Source organism: Anopheles stephensi, chromosome 2, assembly GCF_013141755.1.
Source record: "Anopheles stephensi strain Indian chromosome 2, UCI_ANSTEP_V1.0, whole genome shotgun sequence".
Classification (NCBI taxonomy): domain Eukaryota; kingdom Metazoa; phylum Arthropoda; class Insecta; order Diptera; family Culicidae; genus Anopheles; species Anopheles stephensi.
Window position 1 is genome coordinate 49,631,046 of NC_050202.1, and position 22,545 is coordinate 49,653,590.

Sequence of the window (22,545 nt, forward strand, 5' to 3'; positions counted from 1 at the left end):
CTCTCTCTGATTATGATCCGCTCGTTCTCCTTTACTCAGCCAAGAGAAAAAGGAGAAACGATTATCTGATGGCTTGCATTTTACACACACTATAAATTTGATACAAGAACGAATAGTGAACCTGCTTCTTAGAAGGATGTGGCATTCTAGCGTCATTATGCTGATGTGCTTCCATAACAATTAGTCCTTATACGGCGGGAACGGGGTTCAATTCCTATCCAGACCGTGTCCCGCACCGCACGCAGGGCTGACTACTTTGCTATGGGTGAAATCAAGTCACAGAGAGCCAGAAATGGTAGGCCGAGACCTCTCGAGGTTTTAGTGTCAAGGAAGAACAAGATCATTTATACCTGTGAATATCAAAACGTGTATGTAACAGATGTTCGGAACCCTTCATATAGTTGAAGTGCACCAGGTTGTGAAACTTGATCATTCAGTGTCGAGCGACTAATGCGCTTGTGAGCTGGATGGCGTCTCAGCATGAAAGTGTGCCTATCACAACACATCCTGGACGGGACCGACCTTCCGTTGGCCAGTAAATCAGCCTTCTCGTTACCGTAGATTGTGGAATGACCCGGAATCCAACAGAAAACTACTGCAGGTCGGGGTCTTCAAGTCAGAACATTGGGACGGTTCAGTGAATATGACCGTTCGGAATGCCAGTCCGAAGTCCATCGTCGGCATCTTTTGCTTTGGTTGAAAAGATAGATTTGTGGTTAGGAAGTTTATTAGCGCATTTGCCTTAGCTAGAATGAATCCCAAGGTCGGCTGGTATTTGGTACGGATCAGGTGCGCAGTCCATGGCAGATCTCAGCAGTAACTAGAGCCTTCCTCTTGTTTCTTGACCCAACGACCGGTTATAGGTCGGGCCTGCTATTTCTGGCTTCCTAGACTAATTGATACCGTATATTTGGATAGTCAAGTCCTCACTGTGGGGGAACGGCCTGGATGGAATTTGAACTCCGGTCCTGTGCCGGTTCTACCACCTAGCCGCACAGAACTAGAAGTCTAATAACTTATAATTATGTGACTGTGTTTCACTGTATTTTCTAGCCTTCTAGCGTACTCCTGCTTGTGCCGTTCAATCGCCATCAAAACATTCCCTGCAGCAAGAAAAAAACCCACACACACATGGGCCCGGACCAGCTGATTTTGACAGCTGCTGTCATGTGCGTAAACATTATGTAAACAACAGGTCCGTGCCGGTCGTGCAAGTGTTACTCCTTTACAGTGGAGTGATTTCGAGAGCGAAAAATGGTTTCATTACGAATGAGATCCTGCATACGACCGCTTTCTACCGGCGTTCGGCTGGACAAATCATTTGCCAAGTGGTATCAAAGTTTGTGGCAGCCGAAGAGCAACGAACCACCGTACGACCACATCGTGCAGCTCGGTGATCCCGTTCTGCGCGTTCCAGCGAATCCGATCCCGGAAAAGGAGCTTCAATCACCGGAAGTACAGTATCTAGTCAACCATCTGGTGAAGGTGATGCGTGCCTACAAGTGTGTGGGGCTGGCCGCACCACAGCTCGGACTCTCGCTGCGTGCGTTCGTGATGGAGTTTAAGGACGGTCTGCGGGACCAGTACACCAAGGCGGATTACAAGCTGCGCGAAATGGAACCACTACCATTGACGGTAAATGTCCGAGATAACTTGCTTTCGATCTCGATATAATCACCACGCGCTCCCGATTGTAGGTTTGCTTAAATCCGGAACTGAAAGTGCTCAACTACGAAAAGGTGACCCACACGGAAGCGTGCGAAAGTGTGCGCGGCTATCGGGCGGATGTGGCCCGCTACCGTGAGGTGTTGCTAACGGGCTTCGATGCTTCCGGCCGGCACCAGGAGCTGCGCTTGAAAGGCTGGAATGCACGCATTGCCCAGCACGAGATGGACCACCTGAACGGGGTCGTTTACACCGATCTTATGAATAGGAAAAGTTTCACCTGCACCTGCTGGCAGGCGGTGAACGCGAACAGTGGACGCATTAAGCTATCGTTTGCAAATAAATAGGAAGGAGTAAAAGGGTAAGAACCGCAGCGAACGCGCCTGTGCGTCATTGGCGTTTGGCTTTGTCAAACACAACGATCGGATTTTATTAGTTTTATCATACGCAACGGAAACCGGAAACAACTGTTTGGCGCGAAACATAGGAAACATCATTACATAGCGGCGGTGGAGTAGGTAAACCAATGTCCGGGCAGATAATTTAGACACGATGGGTATGGGATGCATGTAGGGTTTTCTTCGCTATGATACGCGATCGTTAGCATCATCGTCTCTGTTGGCCAACAATTAAAAACAAGCACACCTTTGGCTTCGCCTGCCACGCTGAGATTCGCGGCGACATTGTGCAGTGGTTGGAGTATAGCGCCACGCGTATTTTAAGGCTGTAGTTAAACGAAACAGGAGGTGCACGTGATCATATCACAGCATTAGACCAGAAAGGGTAACACATTACCGAGAACAGTTCGACAGTTTACACTACAGCCTTAAAACGGAACGTGGACAAACTACGTTCAAACGTAGCTGTACTGATTATCGACGGCCCGCTGCACATCGTCCCCGGTGCCGGTTTGCTGGGAACCGGATGCAGCGGTGCCCTGACCCATGCCGCCACTAGGTCCTGGCTGCTGTGACGATGTGTGAAGATGCATTTGTTGTTGCTGCTGCTGCTGCTGCTGCTGGTGATGGGAATGATGGAGATGCGAATTCATCTGCTCGACCGGAACCGTTTGCAGCGACAGCTCCAGATCACAAGTCTTGATCCGCACGCTTCCGTTCAGCGTGATCGCTTGCGTTGGCTTGCCGTGCGACACATCCGAGCAGACCATGCGCATCGAGCGGAAAGATAGAGAGAAAGAGAAAGAGATACATTGATCAGGCTGTGATCGGGACATCTCGGTAGTCCGGGCGAACGGGGAGACCGAAGGGGCAGATAAGCCACGACCACGTTTTCGTATATGTGTGTGTGTTTGTGTAGGTTGCGCGATTGTATCGGTTTTTTTTTTTTTTGGGGTAGTTGCATTCATTCAACACATAAGATCATGCTAAAGACACAGCGACTCAAATGGAAATCCGGAAATTGAGGACGATTTACTTATCATAGGGATGGAAGTAAATTGTTCCCTTATCGTTGAAGATACCTTCATGCTATCATCTGCACAAAAAAATGATCAAAAATCGTTTTCCAAATGGCTGAGCGTGAATGAGCGTGAACGCCGAAGTTTGCTGGCTGAGGAATAGCATTGAAGGGTGAACTGGTAGGAATTAGATTAGTTTAAAAAGATGCTAATATTTTGATTTGTTTTTCTCTAATACCTAATACGAGTTGAGTTTTTAAAGAACAGGAAAGAGATTGGGAAGGTCTATCTGGATTCAATTATCCTGGATTATTATCCCAATAATAGAGGTAGAGGCGACATCGCTGTCGGTCTTCATACGGCAAGACCGGGGTTCAAATCTGATCCGGACCATTCTTTCGTCGCGAGGGACTGACTATCAAACTACGTGGTAGCATTAAGTATAGTAAACCAGAAATGTGGCAGGCAATGAACTAAGAGGTTGTTTAGGTCAAAGAAGAAAAAGAATATAAGCAATTACTCGGGAAATACCTAAAGTTTCTCCTCAAACTTTCTGGTTTACCTTTATATACCAAAGAAAGCCGTGCTCTAGTTCCTAAGCAATTTTCTGGATAGTCTCTAAAGAACATCTCTCCTGGAAACGTTATTTGCCTTCTTTTCGCACTCGTTTGCCTATTTTAGCCTCTTGGCAATACAGTTTCGACCTGATGTTTGTTTCTATTAATAATTAGCAAGAAAATGTGATGGGTCCACAAAAACGTTAAATTATTCAAATGTGAGGTGTCCGGATTTTCGTCTGAGACACTGTATTTAAAATACATAGATAAATCCACGAATACACAATCATGATAGAATTGGAAATTGGATAAAAATTGGAATAAAAATCACCGATTTTTTAGAAAAAACAATAAATGAGAACTACCCTACGCAACCAATGACAAACAACGATACAAATATTTTGTTGAAAGAAGGACAATGAGTCGAAAAAAAAACTTACGTTACCTAGCAACCACCGTCTTCCCAATTTCTGCAACGGTCGAAGCAAACGGAGAAATCAAGCAAGCACTTGGCACAACACAACATAACAACGCAAGACAGCGCAACGACCGTACGCAACGAAACGCAACAACATTATTCGGTGATCGGAGAGAGAGAGAGAGAGAGAGAGAGAGAGAGTTCTAATATTTAAAACAACCAAAAAAGAAGAAGAAGACATAGAACATACCAAACAACACGGGGCCAGTTACTACTTAGTGAACTGATTCGGCGCCAGCGATGTCATCGTGGGTATCGTCGGAGATGGTTGATGGTAAAATAATGCAGCGAGAAAAAAGAAAACACTAACACAACGCCATCGAGAAGAACACATACACATTCGCAATTTAACAACAACGACAACAGCGAAACAAACTCGAGAAAACGATAGCATATAGAAACAGCACGAGCAACAACTAGCACGAAGGTAAAGTAAGGTAAGTACAGAAGACGAGCGTGAGAAAAAAAAAATTACCAATAAAAAAACAAAACAACCAAAACAGGTAAGGTAAGATAGAAGAGACAAATTTGTTTTTGCTTGTTGGAAGCATTCGTTTTCGTTTTTGTTTATGTTTTGTTGATTTTGGCTTCAATGCTTCACAGTTCGCTCACTGTTTCTTATAGAAATGTATTTCTGTTTGTGTGTGTGTGTGTGTGTGTTTTTTCCTTCTTCCGGCATTCAAATGTCCTCTGCATCGGGGGCATTGGGGTGTGTGTGTGTGAGTGTGTCTGTGGTGTTGGTTGGCTGTGTATGTTTTTTCTGTTTGTTTTATTCCATTTGATCGACATCCTTTCTGTGGCTCCAGAGTAGTGCTCTGCCCGCCATATCTGCTCCCACCCCGTATAGTAGTTGCATTTCTTGTAATGCGTCACCCCCCCCTCCCCCCCCCCTTCTTTTTTGCGTGTTTCGCACAGTTTTACGTTTCTAATATCTCACATGTCTTGGGCTGGTTTGGGGATTGCTGTTGCCGGTCGCACTACCGGCCGCTGCCGTACCGGAAGCCGCACTGGCCGCATTGGAGGATACGTTGGTAACGCCGGCGTTCGCATTGCTACTGTTCGCACTACTGCTACCGATTAGCGTGGTGGAGTAATTGTTACTGGTGGCCGTCTGTGGGCCCGCCTGCAATCCGGTCTGCTGGTGCTGCTGCTGCTGCTGGTGGTGCTGCTGGTGCTGCTGGGACTGCTGTTGGGCTTGGGTAAACTGTTGGTGCTGCGGGGTAAGCACGTACCCGGTCAGCGTCACGTCCGCCGTACCACCCGATTCGAGCGGTATCGGATGCTGCCGGAAGTGTTCGAGCATTTCGGTGATCGAGGGAAACCAAAGGTGCTGCACCCGGCACTGGCCCAGATCGTTCAGCGTCATGCGCAGATGTTTGGCCTTGCCCTGGAAGTTGAACGTGAGCACAAACTCGCCCTTGCGCGTTTCACTCTGCCGGACCAGGAACACGCCGTGACTAGAGATGCCTTCGCGCAGCACCAGCTGGGCAGCTTCGAAGCGGGGCAGCGTACCGTGGAACCAGGGGTACTCGCGCATCATTGCCGTCAGGTCGGTGTCGTGCTCGTGCGACAGATCCAGATCGTTTTCCGTCAGCTCGAAGTTGCTGGACGACGATATCCGATCGTCGGGCCGGCGGGGTGGCAACTCCGGTGCGCTGGCCCCGGTTGCAAGGGAGGAGTTGTTGTTGTTGTTGGTGGTGCTGTTGCTGCTGTTTGCATTGACCGTACCACCGGCATTACCGGCCGGCAGTGCGTTCGATGCACCGACGGTCGACGGGCCGGTCGGGCCGCCGGTGGTCGCCCCCGTTAGCGATTGATTTAGGCTGAGGTTGTTGACGTCCGTGGCGAGCGCGCTGGCGGCCAGGGTCGCTGGAATACCGGTGCCACCGTGCGACATGGACGTGCTGAGGCTGGTGATCAAATCCGTGGCAGTCGAATCGGATGGTTCGGAAGTCGTTTGCGTGCTACGCATACAGTAGCGTATCGTGGCCAGCCAGCTGCGCATGTCGTCCGTGTCGCGGGCCTCGATGACGTACTCCATGTTGGTGCCCGCCTTCAGCACGAACGTGTTCTCGTGATCGGGCATCTCCAGGGCGGTGGTTTCGCGCGCTTCCGTTATCATAAAGCAAAACACTCCGCTGCGGGGCTGGAAAAGGTAAGTTATTGAGGACATCATTACACACCGGTTCGCTTCCTGGCGTACACGTACAGCCCCATACCTTTTGTGACTTTGGTGGTGAGTAGAATTCCAGCATATAGCCGGAGACCGTCTTCACTAGCACCAGCTTACACTTTTCCCACTTCTGCGAACCGGGCTGGTCGAGATTCTCGGGCGAAAGGTAATTCACGTTGCCCTCCTTCCGACATTCGACCACAATCTTGGCGAGCTTCGTTTTGCTGGCGCGCCGCTCGGATAGCTCCACCTCGTCGGAGTGTTGTTTGTGGAAAAATGCCTGAAAATTGCCAAGAGCAAGAGGATCAACGTTTGCCGAATGGGCGAATCGTGGCGGTTGCGGAACTCATCACCGGGTGGATGCTTACATGAATCACCTTGCCCTTTCGGAGCCCTTTGAACGATAGTCGTCGGAAGAACGGCTTGTGGTTGGTTTTTGGCGAATCTGTGTCCTCGGAATAATCGCTCTCCTCTGGCACCGTAGCGGATCCGTTTCCAGTCTGTGGAAGAAGGCATTGTGTAAGTGATTGTTTTGAGTGGAAGCAAGTATGATCTAATCTAAAAGAGTTAATTAAATTACGAATTGGTTTTGCGTTACTGGTCCTCACACCAGGCTCAATACCAGGGAAGTTCCAATTCGTGTCCTGCCGTTGGTAGTGACACACATACGACACATCACCCCACCACGATATCCCACTGGCCTGGGTATCGCCTGATAGAGCAAACCGCGAAACGTGTGCACCACCACCACCACCACTCAACGACCGACCAACTGGACAACACACCAGTAAACCAATAAAACCATCAGCTTCAATTTATTTCATCTACTATTTGTAACACGCAGCGTCGCCACAACCATTGCCATCATCCACATTCACGGCCACGGCTGGGCAAATTAAAGCAAACAACAAAACAACGGAGCAGCAGCAGAGCTTGTTCAACTCGCCTGTATTGCGTACAAACCCATTCTAAAATCAACTTTCGAAGGACGGAAGGATGATGTTAGGATGAGAGTTAATTGAGCACGTGTTACTGCTGTGCAAGGCCAATAGTCCTTGTCCGTTGTTGTGCCAAGTTTGAAGTCCAATGGGTTTTGGAAAGCAAATGTGTCGCTGCGGGTTTTACATTTCATCGCCGAAGAGTTCTATCTTCAGACGAAGAAGTTGGACATAATGAGCCGTCCGTGTGAGTATCTCTATTTAAGATGTGAAGGTGCAGCGGCGGTCCGGTCACCGAGGCGACAGCGGCGCCGGTCTTCACACGGCAGGGCCGGGGTTCAAATCCCATCCAAGACCGCCTCCCCGTACTTAAGGCTGACTACTTTTCTACGGGTAAAATTAAGTCACAGAGAGCCAGAAATGGCAGGCCGAGACGTCTCGAGGTTGTAGTGCCAAAGAAGAAAAAGAAGAAGAAGAGAGCCGCAGTTAAAGAATCAAGTAAACGGTTAAAACATACTTGGACAATGCATGGCTATCGGCAGTAGTGCCCAATCGTGTCTGAGAAGCTGGCGTTGCTGAACGTATAGAACTCCTGTTCGTTCTCCTTTATGTACTGTCTCAAGAAGACAAGCTTTAACTGTCCCTCGGTGCTCATTTTGTCTTCTCCATCGAAAAGTGTCTTCAAATGAGTGTGTTTGGAGGAACCGGATCATGGCACGCTACTAGAGTTTATTCTTGAATAATGATTTAACTCTCCATGCCGACTAGCCACTCACTCACTGCGTTTTAACTCACGCATGAGTTAAATAACTCATTGGTGATTTAACTCTCCGTGCCGACTAACCACTCACTCACCTCGTTTTTACTCACTAGAGACTTAAATATCGTATTGGCATATCGCATTGGTCACGATCACACGATGATTTAAGAAAATACAATACGGTAACGAGCCGAAGGGCAGATTGTTCATAAAAAAAAAATATTTTAAAAGGGACTATGTAGATCTTTCGCTTGTGTGTATACGGCCGCACTAAAATTTTCAACTATACTGCTCGTCAGTTATTATATGATATCGAAGCGATCTTTGGGCAAACCTTTGTTAATGCATCGCAAAATGTTAATGAAGCAAAAAAAAAAATGTTAATGAGCATCGGAATGAACTCGCGATATTCCAATACGATATTTAACTCTCTAGTGAGTAGAAACGAGGTGAGTGAATTAAAACGAGGTGAGTGAATTAAAACGAGGTGAGTTGAAATAACTCTTCGTGATGATTTAAATCATCTAATTCATTGCTAAGATTTAAGTCATTCACTCATTCTGATTCAGTTTGCACATCACTAGTATGGACCAATAAGGGTTCTTCTTCAATATTAATTCTTGACCAGAAGTAGGAGAGCGATTGATCGTCAGAAATTTTAAAAAGCGATTGATCGCCAAAAGAATTTAGAAGCATGGCTATCGCTTCGGTGTAACGGCATTAAACATCATAGCTAAAGATAATTGCGATACATTAAAATCGTTAGGCATTTTTGGAAGTACACAGGTCTTAAGTTGTTGTAGAGTGTGTACCTGGTGTTTATTCAACAGGAGGTTCCTTAAGGAATCGTCCTACCTCCTCAGCCAAAATCTCCTCCTTTCCCCAAATTTAAGATTTTTGCCATGTTGACCATATATGATCTCGCCGGGACACAACAATTGATCGCGGAGAGCAGAACTGGCAAGTCAAATCCAATTGTCCACTGCACTGTTACAGACCCACTTCCGCAGAGTAAATCACACGAATTGTTGCTGGATGGAAACCAGACTCGTCAGAGGCCGAGCCACCGTAAGCAATCACACTAAGGTTTCGTGATGGATCCGACTCTTGTACGAACCAACCAGGAGTCGAGTTCATTCCTGCAGGAATCGAGTTCGACCCGTGGGAGCAACGAGTTCGGATCGACCCGTAGCAATTTCAGGACGACTGATGGATTAGACCCGAACGCATTGCACCCCCGAGTCGACCCGAACCTACGAGTCGAACTCACGCTTGCTTTGCTACACATACGGCTCGACCGGGACTCGTTACACCCACGGATCCACCCACATACGTTGGAACTAGGAATACGACCTGAACAATTCCGAGGGGGATACTAGGGATGTATGCTCTTCTACTGATCGAACAGCGGGCAGAAGAGCGTTTTGACCGAAGTTGGATCAGTTTAATCCTGGGTTTTGATCCTGGTAACGATGTGCTCCAACTGGCGATAGAGGCTCAACCTATCGTCAGGGAAGGTTCAGGTTCGCTAAGGTCCCTGCCACAACGTTTTCGTTCGGAACTACCTAACATGACCTTAACATCGCTCAACATTGATCGTTACGTCCTGCGTACGGGGAGGCAGCCCGAATCCGGATTTGTCTCTTCGTTTGATCTGGAAGCACTAAAGGTTTCGGGTTCCATCAAGGAACCTTCCAACTCGCAAGGAACCCAGAATATCTCTCAAAAAAGTTTAAACTAAGGATTTGTATCGTTTGTTCCATACATCGTAGAGTTAAACATAGCCAAAGAAGTCAGTAACGGCAGGCCAAAGTCTGTTGAGTTTGTAGAGCCAAAGAAGGAGTGCCGAAGATCACATCATGAGCTCATGTGATCCTCCGTTGCAGATACCGATTCTCCAGCATCCACGATGTTGGTTGGGGATTTCCTACTCAACTAGTAACTCCTAAGCTCTGCATAATCCACCCCCTTGCAAGTGGTGCATATTCTTTCATTCATCCGCAAAACAAAGATTGCTGCACGGTCCACGTTTCATTCCGAGTTCATCTTCCCCCATTAGCACGATTGTGCACAGCAACGCTCACGAAATGCAACGTGATCACTTCATTGAGCCTCACGTTATCATATGCGAAAACAAAGCAAAACAAAACAAAAAGCCTACAAAAGAAATATCCTGCCACACACACACCAAACAATCTGTCTGTCATGTGCCGGCGGCGATCATCGTCGATTCTGTTTGCAATGAGATCGGATTTCGATGCCGGCCGCCGCGGGCGATGATAACATTCCCGAAGCATTTTAACGACCGGACGAATGAATGTGGCTTTATTACAAAGCGTAAACACACTCGAAGTTCATTACCACCAGCGGTGTTGTATTGCGCCCAGGCTACTAATCTCCGAGAGTTTGTTGAGTGCCTGTTCCTCGCCACAGTCGCCCGTTCGCCGATAGCCGAGAAAGGCATCGGTGGGCCGTCCATCCCCCTCCCATACCAAACACCAAACACATATTATTCCTTGCCACACTTTGCGCACTGCACAAACAAGCATTTCGTGTGAAAGGAAACCCCAAAAGATGGCCGCTAGGTGAGGTGGGAATAGGTAAACCACACCAACAACAACCACCCCGATTCATTCATGCGAAGGTTGGGGGGTGGTTCACGAGAAAAGGGGGGGGGGGCACACGCACTGGGCAGACAACGGCCCGCACTCCCCGTTCGGTGGTGGCGATTTGAAATTTATGAATGAAAACGGTTCCATTCGGTGGGCACCACCTACCCTTGTCCTGCTTGCCGTTGTGTTGGCGGCCATTAAAACCGGCGTGCAGCAACAATCACAACACCGGCAAGGGAAGGGCATGCACGCGTAAAGCCAAGGCCAACGGCAGAAAAAGGCCACCCGCAGACCCCAGACAAACAGGTGGGGGGGGGGGGGGTTCCACTATTTGCGGTCGCGACTTGCATGCATACCGACACGCATATCCGCGTCTTTTATGGGAATCGAAACGGCGGCTTCTTACGGGTTTCTCTGCTGGGCCGGTCGGTTGCACTGCCATCGCGTTAGCAATACATATATATTGGATTGGAATCCGGATTGAATAATATGGCTGCTACCGAACTACCGACTGAGTGATGCATTCTAATGAACGTGCGTACTGCGGTGGTGTTGGTTGGAACAGTAATTATGCCAACGGGGAATGCCGGTAGAAACATTGCGTTATGCAACATTCGAGTGAGCACTGCGCTGCATAGGGATGAATGAAGCATTGGTTTTGTTCTTTGTAGAAAGATTAAGTAATTATTTTTGGGCATTTTTTATAGGTTCTGAAAACGTTAATCCTATAATTTGACGAGACTATAATTAATTAATTAATTATATATCTTCTTCTTCTTCCTTGACACTACAACCTCGCGAGGACTCGGCCTGCCATTTCTGGGTTTCTGTGACTTAATTTTACCCGCAGTAAAGTAGTCAGCCCTACGCACGGGGAGGCGGTCTGGGTGGGATTTGAACCCCGGACCTGCCGTGTGAAGACTGGCGCAGCTGTCGCTTCGGCCACCGGCCCGCATAGACATATATAATTTATGACGAGACGCCAAAATTCCTACTACGTACGAAAACTTCCATGGGTTTTTCATCTTTATCAGTCTCTTTAAATATTTAAAAATTCGTTACAAAATTTTGACTATTTGTAAACGACCTTAAAAAGTTTTCTTTCCATATACTGGTACCGGTTCTTTTGAATATCTAAGGAGAGTTATGCAAATGAATAGTAATATATTGTAAATCCATTGCGGAACTTTGCAATAATATAATGGAATCTTGCATTCACTTAGGGGACACTTGAGACGAAATTGTGGGCAAGTTCAAAACCGACGATAGCGGCGGTCCGGACTTCACACGACAGAACCGAGGATCAAATCCCATCCGGACCGCCTCCCTATAAACAGAACCGACTAAAAATCCACGGGCGTAAATTAAAGATACAGAAAGAGATTTCGAGATTGTAGTGCCGAAGGTGTAGAAGAAGTAGTTGTAATCCTACAAAAACTGTTAAATTTTGGAATGCCATCGAATTTTTTGTTTATTTCTGCACACCGTACTGTTTACAGTGAAACGTGATTAACTTGAATAAGCTGGAAACCTTGATTTAATTACTATTATTTAGGTCTTTAGCTGATTGCAAAATGCTACTGTTATATTGCAAATATCCTCTTGCTGTAGGAAAAATTCAATTATACGTTTGCATATTTCCACAACGGACCTGCAATATTCCACCATCCATCCATTATGTATTGTAGTAAAAACATGTGTTTAATTGTTATTTTAAAATGGTTTTTGTTCACAGTCAAGCAGTTTTCATTGGATTCCAAACATGAGATGATTTATATTTTATTTTAAGGTACTTCTATTACAGTATCCTTGGTGTAATAATACTGAGGATTTTACGGTCCGAATATATTAGGGTGCAGCCCGCAGAGGTGCTAGTTTCGCACGGCAGGAGATGTTTACCATCAAATACCATCAAAACCGTGTGAGGACTGACTACCCAACTACGTCGTATCAACAAGTGTAGTAAACCAGAAACGGTAGGCAAAGCTTAGGAGGTTTTTAAACCAAGCAGAGGAAATTGTTACGATTTACAGTGAATACATAAGATGTGGAAAAATATAATGTGAGTGTAACTCTAGGATTGACAAATATGCGATGTAACATGATTTAGTACATTAATAGTTACAATCGGAAACCAACTGAAAAATAGGACAAAAATAAGTGGTACACATTTAAAACTGTAATAAAATTAGGACAACGACAGAAAACTGCGTAACAAATGCTTAAACACATTTAATAGCAGTATGTATAGAAAAAGCAACAGCTTAACAGTTCTTGCACCAACCAATAGATGGCGCTAAAACGAATTCGCACATCCTATCCTTGTTTGATTATTCCACCAAAATCTTTTCATAATTCGGTTTAAAAATGATACTTTTATAATAAAAACGAATACATTTACTGTGCTAAATAATTCAAAAATATTTACCAAAACCTCTTCTTTAGCCTCGACAACCTCGAAAGGCCTGGACCCACTATTTCTGGCATCCTTGATTTGATTTTACCCATAGTTGGATCAGTCCTGCCGTAAGGAGAGGTGTTCCAGGTGTGGTTCAATACCCTGTCGCATATGCCACATACCATCGGAACACTTATTGTAAGCTCATCTACTATCAAATAATAAGTTTACTTAATCTATTTTACCTATAAATACGAGAAACAAATCCGTATTGTAAATAGCATAGATAAAGATGGTAAAAATTATTGTTGAAGTGATTCTATATGGTACACGGTTCTCTCATGCGTCACTTTGAAGTTATGCTATGGCAATTAAAATCTGTCAATCGAGCCGAACAGTGTTAAAGTAAAGAAAACACCCTTAAACGCCATGCCTCATAAAACCCAAACATCCAAACAAATTGTTTACCACATACTAATCAATTTAAAACGTTGTGCTAGTATTTAGCAATAGACCCCAAACCCCAATGTCCAGGAACACCAGGAACTCCCATATCTCATCGCGGATTCCAATGAAATGTGTATCTGATTTCATTACATTCAAACTGAGTGGTATGAAAGGTGGTTCAAGTTGCCCACACCCAACAGTATGACTGCATTCTCCGAAATAAGTATGCACCCAATGATAAGGAGACCAAAATAGACACCTTTTCGCCCTAGCCCATATACCGCCCATCGGGTCCCTCACACTATCACACCTTACCCTGCTCCCTTCCTTGTAACCAAGGAATGAGGAGAGTGTGTCTTGTGTAAATGATTTGATAAGTGGCCGCCGGTCAGAGTACATCCGGGCGCGCATTAGTCAAGGTGCTTGGTTTTGTTGAACGTGTTGTGTTGTCTTTGGTTCGCCGCGAATCGGCTACCGGCGTGAAGAAAATCATAAACATGTACTTAATTCTTTTTTTATGTAAATATTGAATATATATAGTCGTGATATAATCGTGATGCTAGCAAATAACACGTTTCAATCTGTTTTATAAGGATTTTTGTTGATCTGAAGATCCTGAAGAATTTGATTAATCAAAAGGAAATGTTTTACCGAAGTATTACCGAGCTTTTTTAAAGTTTCTACGACAAATCAGTGACGACCATCAATGCTTTTTATTTTAATTTTTAGATAGCTCTTGGAATTATAATTGATTTTTTGGTTTCGTTGATTAGAATTTGCTAAACGCAACCGAAAATTTGCATATTTAAAACAAGGAAGAGACATAGCTTAAACAAATTAAAAAGGTATGTCCACTAAAAAAATTGTGTTACTTTGGACGGCACTGCAAATAAAACTAAAGCTGATAACTTAATTAGTTCAATGCTACTTCAATCCTATATCCAAGAAGTATTCTACAAAAATATTGCCATACTCGGGCCCTTCTCGAGCAGATTTTTTCAGTCTGATAGGTCCTTAACAATAGCTTTTTAGCTCTTTCTAAGCTTCAGCAATCAGTTGCTACCCCTTCTTGGCCACAGAATGACAACGATGTATATCTTGCCCAAGGATATTTTTCACGCCGTTCATACGGATGCCATAACCTTTGGATCAATGCTTTAGAGTGGTAAAGTTGCAATGAGGATAAAGGACATTAAGGATAAATCCTCTATTTTCTTTATCATTTTTTGCTAGATTTGGTAGTCTCAGAACATATCTCTCTATTTTCGCTACATATTTGCCAATTTAACCAACTTGTTTCAAACAGGACATACACACTCCAGGACCCGATATTTCATCCCGCCGGACTGACTATCCTGATGCGTGGGAACTAAGTCAAGGAAGCAAGTTGTCGAAGGCCACAACATTGCAAGATCTAGGACATACAGTTTTTAACGTGTCAACTGTTTTTGAGGTATGGCTTAACAGATTTTCCTCGCTGATGTCGCTTGTTGGGGCTGTCCGGTGGCAGAGGCGATAACGGCGCCAGTCTTCACAAGGTAGGACAGGGGTTCAAATCCCATCCAGAGCGCCTCCCCGTACGCAGGACTGACGATGGGTAAAAGGTTGTAGTGCCAAGGAACAAGAAGATGTCGCTCGTTTGCTTAAATTATAATATCCCAATATAAGCACGGCTCCAGCTTCCAGACTCTAGTAGCACATACTGTATTAGTGTTGTATATGTGAAAGAAACGTAATCGTACTATAAAGTACAATTTAGAAGAAGCGATTGATAAGAAAACATTTATAATCCATTTACACGGTGTCCACCTGCCTTCCTCCATACCAAAGTATGCCCAAGCAACAGTGTGTGCCTGCTTTCCTTTGGTACAGATCATTTTCTCTATTATTTGTGCACCAATTTTGCAATGCGTGTGGGATTCGCGATGGAAAGTTTCTTTGAAGGGCCGGGGGGGGGGTTCCGGAAAATGGACCATCATGGATCTTCCACGAAGGAATGGAACGCCCCCGTGGTTGAATGTGTCGTTGAAGGTGGAGTGGTCGTCGAAGGATGGCTAAAACCCTTACGCAAATGAAATGAAGTTGGTAGGCAGCGATTCGAAAAGTAGACACCGAGCGGAAAGCCGTGAACAGAGAGAGAGAGAGAGATAGAACGGACGCGAAGAGCAGTCAACAAACACCAACACAACACTGCTGCTGCTCTTTGTGTTGTTGGTTCGCAAGATCCGGAGGCGGCAAGAGCGAGGAGAGATTAGTTACGAAAATTGTTATGAATGAACCCGTGCGTCGGGCGCTACTATTAAAAACACTCGGTACTGGTGGACCGGAGGTTCAATGGATGCTGCTGACATCGCCCCAGGTCAGGTTGCAAATACATGTATGCGTCAGCAGCAGCATGGCCTGCTTTGATTGCACAGTTCGTGTGATCGATGACGTTGGCGGCTGCTGTTCACAAGCAGTAGAAGAACAGGTCTTCTGTGTGTTGGCGTTTGTTTTGCTGTTTTGTTTGGTTGGAATGTGCGCTACTTCATTGTTGGCGAACACACAGTTTCCAAGAGTTAGCAAAAGGACTTCAAAAAGGGAACTCACTTTCAGTGACCAATCTTCATTGCCACACTGTCTGTTTGTCTGTCTGTTCTATAATTGTATCTTGCTTGTTGTGTCTAACAACGATATCCTGCGGCAGCCTCAATTATGGCTCGCGAGCAGTTCATCTGTTTTCAATCCTGGATACGCATTTCGTGTGTGTGTGCCTTTGTTAACGCGACTGCCCCGGCATTATCAACCCATTCGGACGCGATAAACAGCGATACGGTATTTTCCCCATCCACACATCCTTCGCTCGACTACGGCAATGTATGTTGGGCTAGTAGGCTACAAAGGAAAGCACGCTGGTAAAAAGGACCCACCTTAGGTTGCGCTTTTCGGCGCTGAAACTCGTCCTCGAAGCGAGACTCGAAGCAGTGGACAAACCGGCGCATAAAATCCCGATGGGAGATCGTGTGGCGGGCCACTTCCGGCAGATTGTTGGTGACGTAATTTACGCACGCCCGGGCAAAGTCCGCTGCGGCCGCCCGTGCGTGACGCTCGCAAAATTCCGTCCACGTTCCAACGGTCGGCGTTGCCGTCAGCGTCGTGGTGGATGCCGTCGGCGTCATCGATCCCATCAGCGCCATCGACGATGCTGTTGTGGTAGCCCCACTGCCCAATACGCTCTCGCCCTCACCTTCACCCACACCGCCACCCGCACCGCCCATGCCGCCTACGTGCAAGGCGTTGCCGGCATGCGACACATTCCCGCTGGCACCGCCCCCACCCACACCGCCCACTCCACCAACGTTTGATATTTGATGCTGTTGCTGTTGTTGCTGCGGCTGCTGCGGAACTGTCACATTGCAAAAACTTTGATCACCACCATCTGTCAAATTGGCCATCATTTTTGTTTATTTTTCTCCCACGCTGCTCTAGACCCCCCCCACACACACACGCGCTCCTCACACGGCACTCCTTTCACCCACCCCGCGTTACACTGCACAACACCTGCCCGACGGTTCGGGCACGGTTTTCACCCCGGTTCCGGATAACAGCGATACACTGGAACACGATGCAGTACTGACTGGCACGAAAAATCTCACTCACTCACACACACACACGCGAACACTGTGCCTTCACTGCGGGTACCTGGGGCCTCGATTATGGTGTCTCGACGACCATGGGATGCGCTAATCGTAACAGATTGCTCACTTTTCACTCGAACTGCACGGGGTTTGGCTTCTCGCAAACAACCATCTCCACCCAATTTTCATCTTCGGACACACGCGAAAGCATTCTTCTTCCGGCCCAAATTATCATTGGCCTCGGGGCGGGCACGGGATGATAATACGGCACGCTCGCCCTAACACGGCTGCGATACGGCGACGTGCGGCACTGGGCTGGTAAACGAGTTACCAGAATATGCGCTACCGAAATGTGAGGAGACTGCTCTGTCGGCTAGATTCTTGGCACCGCGGGGAAGCACTTCCAATCGCTCTCTTTCACCGAACGCACCAAACGGGCTGGCCGACTTTGCTGGTGTGTCTGCCCACTTTAACTGGCCGCACCGCGCACTACCACACACACTGCATGCATTGAACTCGTGATAGAAATCTTAATTCAGTGTAGATTTTTTATTATTCTGTCTATTCCCGTGATGTTGTAAACTTTTTTCCTATGCCCGTGGCTACACTGGCACTGTGGAGTGTCCGGTGGTCATGCGGTTTGACCATTTGTCGAACTACCGCGCCTGAATAACCCTTGTGCAAGGCGCACTACAACTTAAAATGCGCATCATAAAAACCGGTTTTTTGTGTTTTATTCTATTCGTTTTTGTATGTTATTAACTCGCTTTCAAATAGGTTATTTGTTATTGCAAAGGGAATCCGAGAATTTTCAATCATTTTACAGCTTTCCGCAGGTGATTGCACAACATTTTTGAAAATTTTATTACAACTTCCAATCAGGCTATTCATTTTTTTCTATCATCCTAGACATGTTAGTGCATTAGAATTGTGTGAATTTATGTGATTTTTAGCATATATTTCCAATCCACACCTGCAAATAAAATAGCTGAATAGTATTATTTATCTTGTCAGCAAATTGCTCGTGGGTCGTGCCGCAGCCCACTATGCGTCCAGCTGTCAAAAGATTTGTTTTCGTACTGGTTGTGTTGCATTTAGCATAAATAAAAATGTCCTATCCGGCTGGAACCGCTCTCCGTTTTCCCATTCTGTTTGGGAGTATACTGCTAGGCTTTGGATTGGCTTTCTACAATCGGTTAGTGGTCACGCATAGATTCAACACGTACATTGCCACTCACAGCTCTTATTTGCACAGGGATAAGTTCATGACCGGCCTGGAGGAGGAACGTGACCGCCTGAACAAGGAAGACTTGGAAGCAAAACAGGTGCTGCTGGATAAGATTGATGCTGTACGGAAGGCGCGAATGCAATGAGATACCATGTAGAGCACTAGTCATCTTCTATCACAACGTCACAATACAATAAATGCAATGTACAGGAGCCTGTTACATGTGTAGGCACACAATTTATTTATTTATGATCTAGAACCGTGCAGCAACCAACCAGAACGTACATTCTAATCTTGGCGAATGCGTGCCGCTCGAGGATCGTCCGGACGCATCACAACGTACGTCAGCTTGTAGCGGCGGTTGTCGGCGTCTTTGCGGTAGTAGTTGGTCAATCCGACCACGCTGAGACCGATTCCGATCAGGGCAATCACTGACGAGCCGACCACTTCGGGGATCTCGTTCCATCCGCGCTTGAAAAGGGCCGTAAGACCGCGGCTAGCCTGAGACGACGCTGCCATCTTTGCGTCGGTAAAGCACGGCTGATCTACACCGCAAACGGAAAGCAAATGAGGCTGAAAATTTCTCTATTTGTAGTAAATTTCTTCCAAAACACATTTGCTACTCACTATATTCACGTAATCGTGTTTTGCTTTTTCGCGATATTTCGCACCTTTCGGACGCTGTCAAAGTGACAGCGGTACGCCTATTCAGCAAGGTGCATAGAACATTCTTGCCAAAGGTGTGCACAATTCCGTTACCTTGCAATTTGAAATTGAATACGTTGAATCACACAGATTTTCGCATTGTATTTCATTAATAAAACGAAAAGCCATGTATAAAATTGGCCAGAACATTGTTTATTGTGTGTTAACCTCTAAACGACAAAAACAAACGAAGAAAGCGCTAATTGGCACAGACACAACTGCATTCTTGCGCAATAAAACCGAATGAAGCGAATACCTTCGCTACCATCGCACGGAAACACAGCACCTACATAAGATCGCAGCAATTGTATTTCATTAACCACGGCGAACGATTGTGGATAAGCACGTCGAGCGCATGCTTACGCGACGGTTTCACAACCAGCAGATCGGACCGGTCCAGTACATCGGCCGGCGCTGGCTCTTGCACGGAACATTCCTGGCACACCTGCTCCTCGGTCTCGCTCGATCATTTGCGACCAAAGTTATTGGCCATGCTTTTGCGCATATGCTGAAACGTGAGCGGTACGCTTAACCGCTCATCCCGGTGCTTGTAATACTCGTTATAGTCCAGCCGCATGCACAGCTGCGGTAACGACTCCATCGGCGATACGGCTAGCTGGTACAGGAAGTGGCCCACCGAGTTTTCGTACTCCACCCCAATCTCGGCGAGCGCCTGCTGGCACTGCATCAACTTCGCTTCAAAGTCCTGCAGCTCCTCGTCGCGCTCGAGCGCCCGTTCCGCATTTACGCCGTACGTACCCTTCGCTTCGCTCGATTTGATGTACTCGTCGAACGCTTTCCGCGCGTCCATTTCGCGATTGCACAGTTTGTAGAAATTCATCTGCCATTCGTCGAGCTTGCGGACGGAGCTGAATATTTTCTCCAGACAGTTGCTAAACAAAATTGTCGACTGATCCGAGAAGATGCCGGTGCGGATCCGTTCCAGAAACTTGTCGTGCGCTTCCAGCACATCGTCCAGCGCCTTTGCCTGCTTGACGCGTGCGCTGAACTGCTCCCAGGAACACTCGATCACCTCGAACAGGATGTAATACTGCATCTGCGTAATGATGTTGATCATCTTCGAGCAGTACGTCTGCAGGTGTTGCTTGACCACGCTAATGTCGTTCGCGATGGGCTTGTAGCATCTCGTGCTCAGCATGTGATTGCGCCAGATGCCGTACAGAATGAATTCGAAGCGCTTCATATTCCACAGCTGCTTGAACAGGGCGCGATAGGTGCACTGCACAGGCTGGAAGATTGTTACCAACGGTCCCGTCACTTTGTACGTTAGGCAGAACACATCCCAACCGGTATCACCCTCACAGGGTTTGAGAAAGTGTACATCCAGATAGTTCAGCACAGAGGGTTCCTCTTGTTCGGCGGCCGATTTGCGCACCGCAGCCGCCACAATCGAAAACAGCTCCTGCTGATAGATGTCCTTGGCCGGGCGATCCAGCTCCTCCTTTAGATTTTCCATCAGCACATCCGCAAAGTGGCCTTGCCCCAACAGCAGATAGTCACGCATCGCCTTCAGATGGTCAAACAGTTGGTGAGGCCCGAGCACGATGTCTAGCACACGCTTCGACGTTTTGAGGTACACACTGTCGATAAGCACGTGCAGCTCGGTGTTGTTGTGCGCGCTGTACAGGTAGTCCAGATGTTCGTTGAGACATTTCTTCAAATCGGTCCGCTCCGGTACGGGGGCACGGTCTTTGCAAATTTCGCGCAAAAAGTTAATACTCTTCCCTATGACCAGTATCTGCTTTGCCAGCGTGTCCGAGATGAACGAGGGGACCATTGAGGGGCGCAGGCGAAACTCGTCGTGCCACAGCCGATTGTACCCAACGTCCGTCAGCTCCTCGATGAAGAACTCACAGTGCGGATCAACGATCTTACCATCCGTTAGCCACTGTGTAAGCATCTGTTGCAACGGTATGCAGGCGGATTGCAACAGTTCACGCGAGATCGTTCGTACCATCGGGTCGCCGTGCCAGATAAATTTGTGAATAGCGGAAGCGAGTGCGCCTCCCTTTACCTCACGGCACGCTTCCGAGATTACCGCCAACCACTGCAGACGTTCCATCGGTTCGACAAGCCACACCATCGTGCGGATGAGCGTCATCCGTTCGGCACTGTCGCCCGTCTGCCGCTGACGGTCCAGATTCTCCTGCAGATTCGCAATCAACCCGTAATAGTTGGTCAGCTCTTTCTGTAACGCCGTGATGTATCCCTGCCCAAAGTTGCCCATCAAGTACGCATCACTTTTGGGGTTGATGAATCGCGACACTTTGTTGTAGAAGTAGCCGACTTCGGCCAACCGTAACAACATTCCGGCATCGCAGGCGTTCAGATTTCGCCCGTGAATGTGGTGCAGCTTGAATTCACCCGTCACGAAGTTCTTGCGCAAGTACTTGCCCTCAATGCCCGTGCAAGCATAGATGGCGTCCTGTATCAGCAGATCCTCCAGCTCGTTACGATCGGCAATCTGAAGCTGTGCATCATCCGCTACCAATGCTTTCGTGTCACAGAGACTGCCGGTCGAACCGGACACGGTGCCACCGGACCGTGATTTCATCAACCGTTCGCTGCCGCCGATGCCCGAGTCTACGCTCAGCTTCGAAAACACACTGTCCAGCGTCCCCGCAAAGCCTGCATCATTCCGCAAATCTACCTTAAGACCGCTGGCACAGGCACTCTTGTCGGAATCAGCGAGATGGAACAGGAACTCCAAAATAGGTGTCCTTTGTTTGCTTTCGGTCTAAAAGTGTAAACAAACGTGACCATTTATCTCCATTTCCTCAATACGGTTTCGAGGGGGAAACACTTACCATCGACACCAGCTCGTCGTAAAAGCCATTGAAAACGTTCACGCTTGCTTGGCTTCTGGAGGCTAGCAGCCGGTTGATACGCGCCACTATCATAGATTCACTTGCCGCAACCGATGTGGCACCATAGTTGACGATCGAGTTCGGTTTGTGTTTGATGAGCCGGGTCACTTCTTTTAACACATCGTCTACAACAAATAGGAACAACAAACGCGTTGATGAAAACGAAACAAAACAACAAACCAGCTGCCAACAAGACGCTCCCCGATGGGGTTGATATTTTGTGTGGGTCGAAAGTGGAGGCTTGGGGTTTTGCGCGATGCACGAAATCACTTACTTGAACGGTCTCCGGCGAGATTCTGGCACAGCTGCTTGAGGAGTTCGTAAATGACCGGAAAGTTGGGCTGTTGATTTCGGTTCATTTTTGTATTGATCGCCTAATCGGGGGCGACTCGCTGCACTACGCCGTTTTTCCTGTACAGTGGTATCGATGTCAGAAATGGCGGGATGCTCAAAGTGACGTTTGTTGTTACGAATGTTATGCAAAAAATTTTGTATTTCATATAACATCATATGTTTTGCTATAATTTACGATCTCTTAAATGATAAATTAAATATTGCATTTATTTTAAAATTTAAAATGTTTCTATTCTTCTGTAGCGGTTTAAATTAATGACCAGTGCCCCAAACCACTTTGAGCAACTCTGTTGGTAAATCAATGACAG

General features: G+C 46.9%; 4 protein-coding genes across 6 annotated transcripts; 1 reads left to right on the forward strand and 3 right to left on the reverse strand.

The window, feature by feature from the left end:
• Positions 1–1,078: 1,078 nt before the first annotated feature.
• Positions 1,079–2,373, forward strand: LOC118502520 (peptide deformylase, mitochondrial-like). The gene is made up of 2 exons (XM_036034781.1): positions 1,079–1,635; positions 1,698–2,373. Exons 1-2 carry the CDS (start codon positions 1,255–1,257, stop codon positions 2,010–2,012), a joined length of 696 nt encoding a protein of 231 aa, XP_035890674.1. The 5' UTR covers positions 1,079–1,254; the 3' UTR covers positions 2,013–2,373.
• LOC118502519 (SH2B adapter protein 2) lies at positions 2,041–17,688 on the reverse strand. Of its 2 annotated transcripts, XM_036034779.1 has the most exons (5): positions 16,355–17,688; positions 6,659–6,790; positions 6,337–6,570; positions 5,055–6,263; positions 2,041–2,803 (listed from the first exon to the last, which is right to left on the reverse strand). In XM_036034779.1, exons 1-5 carry the CDS (start codon positions 16,880–16,882, stop codon positions 2,519–2,521), a joined length of 2,388 nt encoding a protein of 795 aa, XP_035890672.1. In that variant the 5' UTR covers positions 16,883–17,688; the 3' UTR covers positions 2,041–2,518. The 2 variants fall into 2 exon arrangements, with proteins under 2 accessions (XP_035890672.1, XP_035890673.1); XM_036034780.1 differs by lacking the exon at positions 2,041–2,803 and having other exon boundaries at positions 4,622–6,263; positions 16,355–17,687.
• An 807-nt stretch (positions 17,689–18,495) lies between these two features.
• LOC118502522 lies at positions 18,496–19,006 on the reverse strand. 2 transcript variants are annotated; one of them, XM_036034784.1, is made up of 2 exons: positions 18,918–19,006; positions 18,496–18,835 (listed from the first exon to the last, which is right to left on the reverse strand). In XM_036034784.1, exon 2 carries the CDS (start codon positions 18,807–18,809, stop codon positions 18,579–18,581), a length of 231 nt encoding a protein of 76 aa, XP_035890677.1. In that variant the 5' UTR covers positions 18,810–18,835; positions 18,918–19,006; the 3' UTR covers positions 18,496–18,578. The 2 variants fall into 2 exon arrangements, with proteins under 2 accessions (XP_035890677.1, XP_035890676.1); XM_036034783.1 differs by having other exon boundaries at positions 18,496–18,863; positions 18,918–19,005.
• Positions 19,007–19,127: 121 nt separating this feature from the next.
• On the reverse strand, positions 19,128–22,321 carry LOC118502521 (gamma-tubulin complex component 3). The gene is made up of 3 exons (XM_036034782.1): positions 22,158–22,321; positions 21,824–22,008; positions 19,128–21,753 (listed from the first exon to the last, which is right to left on the reverse strand). Exons 1-3 carry the CDS (start codon positions 22,240–22,242, stop codon positions 19,462–19,464), a joined length of 2,562 nt encoding a protein of 853 aa, XP_035890675.1. The 5' UTR covers positions 22,243–22,321; the 3' UTR covers positions 19,128–19,461.
• Between the last annotated feature and the right edge of the window lie 224 nt (positions 22,322–22,545).